The sequence below is a fragment of the Cyprinodon variegatus genome, unplaced genomic scaffold (genome assembly GCF_000732505.1).
Source record: "Cyprinodon variegatus isolate N-32 unplaced genomic scaffold, C_variegatus-1.0 Scaffold682, whole genome shotgun sequence".
In the NCBI taxonomy this organism is placed as follows: domain Eukaryota; kingdom Metazoa; phylum Chordata; class Actinopteri; order Cyprinodontiformes; family Cyprinodontidae; genus Cyprinodon; species Cyprinodon variegatus.
This window is the reverse complement of record NW_015151135.1, coordinates 110,725-117,881: the sequence shown is the minus strand read 5'-3', so window position 1 is coordinate 117,881 and position 7,157 is coordinate 110,725. Positions and strand designations below refer to the sequence as shown.

At 40.4% G+C, this 7,157-nt stretch overlaps 2 protein-coding genes across 2 annotated transcripts; both read right to left on the bottom strand.

Moving 5' to 3' along the window:
• Positions 1–579: 579 nt before the first annotated feature.
• On the bottom strand, positions 580–4,113 carry LOC107097293 (golgin subfamily A member 7-like). The gene is made up of 5 exons (XM_015394391.1): positions 4,037–4,113; positions 2,510–2,632; positions 2,279–2,431; positions 2,079–2,180; positions 580–1,440 (listed from the first exon to the last, which is right to left on the bottom strand). The coding sequence occupies exons 1-5, from the start codon at positions 4,043–4,045 to the stop codon at positions 1,393–1,395; spliced, it is 435 nt and encodes a 144-aa protein (XP_015249877.1). The 5' UTR covers positions 4,046–4,113; the 3' UTR covers positions 580–1,392.
• A 242-nt stretch (positions 4,114–4,355) lies between these two features.
• Positions 4,356–7,063, bottom strand: rplp0 (ribosomal protein, large, P0). Its single transcript, XM_015394390.1, has 8 exons — positions 6,997–7,063; positions 6,585–6,694; positions 6,323–6,498; positions 6,001–6,088; positions 5,337–5,483; positions 5,045–5,230; positions 4,822–4,962; positions 4,356–4,579 (listed from the first exon to the last, which is right to left on the bottom strand). The coding sequence occupies exons 2-8, from the start codon at positions 6,636–6,638 to the stop codon at positions 4,427–4,429; spliced, it is 945 nt and encodes a 314-aa protein (XP_015249876.1). The 5' UTR covers positions 6,639–6,694; positions 6,997–7,063; the 3' UTR covers positions 4,356–4,426.
• Between the last annotated feature and the right edge of the window lie 94 nt (positions 7,064–7,157).

Genomic DNA, 7,157 nt, shown 5'->3' with positions numbered 1-7,157 from the left:
AACCTCCAGCAGAACCAGGCTCAGTGTGAGCGGCCATCTGCTGAGGCCGACTGGGGTTCAAGGAGACAGAAGCAGAGATACAAAAGCAGCTGTTAAAGGCGGCCCCATCCAGGAAATACATAGCCAGGCAGACAAGCTCCAAGCCAACTCCCATGTCAGAGGACGAAGAGAGCACCTCCAGCCAGTCACGGTCAGAGAAACAGGACTACACTGGAAAAACAGGCCGATCTCCAACATCCACAAACAAAGGTGTTGATGGCAGATATATATATATATATATATATATATATATATATAGAGAAGTATTGAGTACATATATACAATTATGCAGTCATAGATCTCAGTGGGCTCACATTTCTTTGTTAAATATGGACCGTGCATACAAAATGTGAAACACTGAGAAACCCTGTTTTTGTTTTGAACAGCCATATGCCATAAAGAACCTAAATACGTCAGCTTATTCTGAGTTTATCTTTTTGAAGTAATAAGCGGAAATGCTTTAATTGATTTTGGATGGATTTAAACCACTATCTCCCTACATGTGTAAATAAAGAACAACAAAAAAAAAAGACCAGGATCTCAGCTTAATTCAATTTATTTAAATAAAACATGACAATCATGGACAAGTATCCAACAAACAAAATGGCAACGATGTGCCATGGAGCTTCCTAACTGACTACGCTGGTTAATGCTAATGAATAATATGGTGGTACTCGTGACGTATAATGCAGTTGGATATGATAAGTCTAGTATGATGCCACATAAATGACTTGGTAAATATGCTCTGCCTTCAACCCCTGAAAACAAACCCTTACATTCTTTCACACAAAGGAAACACGGGTTAAGCCATGGTTGAAGCCATCAAATGACTGTTGTGTTCACAAATTGGCTCTAAAATCTAAACACAATCTGTATGTTTACGCTATCAAAACCGACATGGAGGAGGCAATGAACAAAATGGCACATTTTATAAAGTCACACATCCTGAGTATAAAAAGATGAGAACAGGAATGTAGAAACAAAGCAGTAAACAAAGGGGTATTTAAATCACAAGAAAAAAAGGATCACATTGAAATTATATTTCTAAGGTTGAGGTTTATGTTTAGATGGGGAGTATCTGATCAGACACCAGGCTATAAACCGAAGTAGGAAATAGAGCTAAATCGTGTTCCAAAATAGAAAAATGCTGAATGCAAAGTGTATTTCAGTTCATTCCTGTCGATTTGTCCTGCAACTACTGATCACAACTGTTGTTTTTTATGCTTTTCTCTCTTTTGAGGGAAGGATGCCATTTTTGCCATTTCATTTGCATGTTAAAATGGGAACACACTCATCGGACCCTCAGGAGTATGGAAGGCAATTCACACGTCGTTGCATCAGAAAAAAAATGTTTTATCTTCCAGAGCTGATAGTTCTGTCTTCAAAGATGGTGATTTCAACCTGAAAAAAAAAGGGTCAGTTAAGGACAATAACACAAACACATTTGAGTGCGTGTCTTATATCATGAGAGAAATGTTTGACAAAGTTCAAATGTTGTGTTTTCATAAACTCTAAGTAGAAAATCGTGATAATTAACAGAAAGATTACAAAGACAAGTATGTGTCTGTATAATCTATATAACAGGTTTTGATTTATTAATGGTTTACAGAAATAATAATAGGCCATATGACCAAATCCACGAGTTCCTGAACTTCAGGAAGCTCCTTTGTTTCATGTCTTTAATTTCTGGATTAACCCCAGTGTGTCTGACCTCATTAATCATGAGGATATTAAACTGACACGCTTAGATTGATCAGTTTCTCCAATAATTAAAGACAGAAAACAAAGGAACTGGCTGAAGATGAGGAAGTAGTGGAGTTAGACATACAGTCCATTTACTGGATATAAACACTTATCAACAAATCAATCCTTTATTAACAAATCAGTCAGTCAAGTCTAAAAGTCAACCCTAGTTCAATCAGGGTTGACTTTTTAACTTTTCTTAGGTCTCTGCTGTGTTAAACCTTTACCAGATTTAATCAGAAATTTGAATCTGAATAATTCTATATGTGTGTTTTGATTAGCACAGTTCAGGATACGACTCTGAGGCCTCTCTCTATGGGGTCAGTCAGCAGTAAGCCTCTGGGAGCATAAATCTTCTCATTCTGGTCCTTTATGTATCTGGCAATCTTCTTTAACACCTACACATAAAACCAGTGAAAATCAGAATTAAAAAATAATGCGGCATGAAACTTGACACAAGAAAAAACGCAGGCCACAGAGGGTATCCCGGTGTCACCTTTTCATAGTGCGTCTCCATACAGAGGAAGATGGTATAGGCAGTCAGGCAAGCCAAGCAGCCTTCCAGATAAGATTTCCCCCCAAGCTTCTCTGCCTCAGCATATAGGTTGTTCAGTGTCTGCATGGTCTCCTCAAACTGCTGCTTATCAAGCTAGAAAAACACCAACAGTTTAGTTCTGACATCTCTTCACAAAACTGAAAATAAAGAACCACATTAACCATAAAATACCCTCGACTCAAGCTCGGAGGGGAACTTGGTCTGGAACTTGCATATTGTTCCTGAGCTGTAGTCTCTCTGGATGAAGACCTTGGAGGACACAGCTGGCTGCTGGAGGTCCTGTAAGCTGTGGGTCTGGAACAATAACACATTAGGCAGGTTAATAAACACACGAGCCAAGAACATAACCTACAGGAGGCTGATTCACCAAAATCCTTATGCTGAAATTGTGCCTTTTTTTAATTTAAAAAAATATTTACACACCTGCTAGATGAAGACTTAAAATGATTAGTTTCTCTTGTTTTTACATCAAAAATGAAAGGCAACTCATTAAAAAAACTTCTAGCCTCTCAACGCTCCAGGCCCTAGAACTGGCGGGCCAATCACATCGCAGAGATGTGTTGTGAATTTTTGGATGCAAAGCGGGCGGGACGACAAAGCTGCGTGACACTGGAGGAAGCACAACAAGGAAGATGGCAAAAGCTATTGAACAGTTGTTTGATTCAGCTTTGGAAGGATTAGACTTGGGGTTTTCGTTGAAACGTGAGCAGGAAGAGGCTCTACACATTCATTTTTAAGAAGGGCGTATTCGCCGTTTTACCGACAGGCTGTTTGTTTACACCCCCCCACCAGCTTTCTGTTCCACTTCCTACGTCACAGTCAATTGCGCTTATTGGTCAGAGCGTTGGCCAATAGGCGCAGCCATGGTTTAAAAATAATCAGGGTTGTTTATCAACAATCTGTCTCATTCATCAGGGTCAGACTAAATTTCATATTTGTCACATTTAGTCTGGTTTATCAGGCTAGGCACCTCTACCTCTCCATGTGGTTAATGTGCAATTTGCTTATACATTTTTTATTTATTTTTTGGTTGGAAAGGGATCTATAAATAATTCTAAACAGAAATTATCTTAGATGTTTTCCATTCAAGATAAATGCTGTAGAGGCTAACCATACCCTGCAAATATATATACACACACACATCAAGATAAATGCTGTAGAGGCTAACCATACCCTGCAAATATATATACACACAACACACACACACACCAAATTCACATTTTACCACTGCTGCACATTCACTGCTCACGAATCGATTCAGAAAGAAACCCAAATGTCTCCGACAAGTCAAGCCAACATTAAATATGAACAGATTCAGCCAGAAACACTGGTTAACCATCCTCCATCACCGGGGCCCCCTTGAGGCCCAGCCGGTAAATTTATGGATACGCCGCTGGTTGAGGGGAAGATATTTGCGTTATCAACCCTGATTATTTGAGAAAGCCATAGAACGCGAGGGAATAAACCTTCCTGGATCAACGAAAATTACCATCCATGACCAAAAATGAAAACAGAAGTCAGGATTCTCGCCAACGACAGCCGTTAGCTAAAATAGGTTAGCCCTTGTCATTTTAGCCGTCCGTCAGGTAAAAAAAATTATTAAACCCTCCCAACAAAATGGTTTTTGCCATCTTAAACGCTGTTCGAGACAAATGTTTGTTCTGAAACGTTTTAAACTGCGTTAAAACCAACATTTACCTCAGCCATGGCGGACGCCCGTGTGGTAGCCACAGCGCATCCGTATCTCACTACTTCCGGTTTGGGGTTTTCAAAGTAAAATACGACTATAAGGAAACTTTCTGTCAGCTAAGACTTTCACCAAAATCCCTTTTGTTTTTATTGAATTTTATAACCTGTTGCGCTTGAAAACACTCTAGGGTAACACCAAAATGTTCTAAATTTGCCATTTCAAACATCTGCTGCAAGGGCTTGAGATTTCCGGTTCTTTAAACAATTTAATAAAATCTGCAGTCAACATGCAGGAAATTACAACTGCTTACATAGAATGACACTGAACTTTTAGTTTCAATAAACTTTATTGAATCATGGTCTTTTTGATCGAAACTGGTTCCATTCGCTGTATTCATCTTAGTCGAACAGACCGAAGCCCATGTCGTCGTCTGATTCCTCGGACTCCTCCTTAACCTCCTCCTTTGCAGCTGGAGCTGCAGCAGTCTCTGCAGCAGCTGCCGGTGCTGCGACAGCAGCAAAGGCAGTAGGATCAGCCAGGTAAGCCTTAACCTGTGGACATGGACAAAAAAAAAATGTTGCAGGGTAAATTCCACTCATTTTAGGGAAAGAACATTCAATTTCAATCACTGCTGTCGGAAACTAAGACCTTGTCTCACCACAGAGCTCAGCAGGCAAGGTTTCATAAAATCATGTTCTTTTTTGCAGGTTGATCGACAGTGTAGCACTTTACAGGCAACACTGAAACCTTTCCTGCAAATTTCAATGCACCAAGTAAATCAAAAAAAAAATACCTTTTCTGCCAGGGGGAAGGAGTAATCCGTTTCCACAGCAACAGCCAGGACTCTCTTGTAGCCATTGATGACAGAGTGGGGGACTGAAGCCAAAGTGGGATAGCCAATCTCCAGGCACACACTGGCGATGTTCCTCACACCCTACAAGATTTAGATTTTGTATTCATTAGTGAAACATCTGCCAAAAAGTACTTCTAATAACATTTTCAGATTAACATCTCACCTCCAAGAACCTTGCATGCAGGGAAGCCTCAGTGATGTCGAGCACCTCAGGGCTGTACACACTGCCATTATCATACACTTGCTGGATAATAAGTCCGAAGGAGAATGGCGAGATGTTCAACATGTTGAGCAGCGTGGCTTCGCTGGCACCAACCTTGTCACCAGTCTTGATGAGGCCGACATCACTCTACGACAGGAAAATGGCTTATTAGATGTGTGACTAAATAAGTCCTGAACAACAGCTTCACCGTTTATACATTTAATTAACCATGTCAAAACAACAAAAAACTCACCAAGATTTCAATGGTTCCTCTGGAGATTTTGGTAGTGATACCCAGAGCCTGGAAGAAAGAAGTCTTCTCAGGACCCAGTCCAGTATTCTGGGCTGGCACCGTCACATCACAGGGGGCGATGGCTCCAGCACGGGCAGCTGCAGGTACCTATAATCAAATGGTAACGGTTTATCCTTTCCGCTACGACCAATTTAGAAACTATTATGTTAAAGCCAGCGTGTTTGAAACCTTACGTCCCTGACAGTCAAAGGGAAATGAGAGACAGGGATAGCGAGGAAACAGGTTACTGTTTGCAGGGGGAACGACAATACAGTACTGCACAGGCTGCATTGTAACTTATCCTGCACATAGACTATGAGATGAACATTTCTTGCATAACCTTTTAATCATCATGTTAACAGTAAAAAAAAAATAATCCCAAAATACACAATGTTGTAATTTTTAACGTGAACTTTTTATTTGACCCAAAGCACCATTAAAAATTCATAAATTTCCATCTGGTATATTCCAAGTTAAGGTATGAAAGGTCACTATAAACCATGCATATACTGTCACCTTTCTACACATGTAGAAACCTTAGATTTTAGCACATGTAGGCTTTTTAATACAGAAATTTAATTCTAGATTAATAGATCAAAAAATTGAATACCTATTGATTGTTTACCTTATTCTCCAGCAGCAGGTCCCGGATCTCAGTCAGATCCTCCTTGGTGAAGACAAATCCCACATTCCCTTTAATGTGGGGCAGGAGCCTGTGAATTTAAACCATCTGAAATTATAAAGTTGTAATATAAGCAATGGTTTTAACGCAACAAAACTGTTAAGTGTCTGAGACCTTGCGTCCCTAGCAGTTGGGTAAAGCCAACAGACAGGGATAGCTGGAGACATGTTACTTTTAGCAGGGGGAACGACAATACAGCACCACACTAGCTGCACAGTAGATATCCTGCTAGATCTTAACCAAAGACAGAATGTAATCAACTTACTTCTCCAGAGCTGGATTGTTCTCCAGGTGACCACGGATGGCTTTGCGCATCATGGTGTTTTTACCCATCAACACCACGGCTTTTCCACGCAGAGACAGACGGATGGTCTGCATCTGCTTGGAGCCCACGTTGTCTGCCCCCACGATGAAGCATTTTGGATAATCATCCAACAGTTGCTGTAACAGACCACTACATGTCAAGACATTACAGAGAGAAATGCGGTTATAAAAGGAGCCTAAATATTATATAAATCAATACTTACGATGATTTTCAGAAAGTAGTTGGACTTCCACGTGGCCCTGTCTTCCCTGGGCATCTTGGCTGTGCTTCCAGGGATCGCTTAACAGCTGGTTTAAAGACAAGGTGTAATCTCTAAAGAGAGAAAACATCGAAGTGTGACATTTCTAAAAAGAAGTTAAACGAAAACATACAGTGCGATCCCAAAAAGGGAAACATGTCCTTCATAGCTAATGCTACATGGCTAACAGGAGGCTAGCGAAAGCCTAAAAGGCCGCGATAAGTAAAACCGCTATCAGAAAAAATATACGAGTCAGTAAAGTATTCAGATATACAGAAAATGTGTTTATGTCATCAGTAAGACTCTTTAAAAACATAAGGGTCATTTAAACACCGACTAATGTCGTGCTTTTCAGGGAGCGACGTGAAACACTCACCGCGCAGTAGGGTCGCGTGAAAGAAAGAGGAAAAGGAAGGTCCGCGAGATCTTTATATCGCTTAGAACCGACCAATCGCAGAGGAGATAGAACAAAACCGGATCCCATACGCCATATTATGAGTGGCAAATTGTGTAGGGAAACGTTTTCGCTTTTATTTT

Excerpts from the sequence above, each read along its gene's own strand:
- LOC107097293 (XM_015394391.1), bottom strand. Across the intron at positions 2,181-2,278 it reads TGGAGACGCACTATGAAAAG|GTGTTAAAGAAGATTGCCAG; the intron begins GTGACACCGGGA and ends TTTTATGTGTAG. Across the intron at positions 1,441-2,078 it reads TAGAGAGAGGCCTCAGAGTC|GTTGAAATCACCATCTTTGA; the intron begins GTATCCTGAACT and ends TTTTTTTTTCAG.
- rplp0 (XM_015394390.1), bottom strand. The coding sequence starts at position 6,638 with ATGCCCAGGGAAGACAGGGCCACGTGGAAGTCCAACTACTTTCTGAAA. Across the intron at positions 6,499-6,584 it reads ACTACTTTCTGAAAATCATC|CAACTGTTGGATGATTATCC; the intron begins GTAAGTATTGAT and ends GGTCTGTTACAG. Across the intron at positions 4,963-5,044 it reads TGCATGCAAGGTTCTTGGAG|GGTGTGAGGAACATCGCCAG; the intron begins GTGAGATGTTAA and ends TAAATCTTGTAG.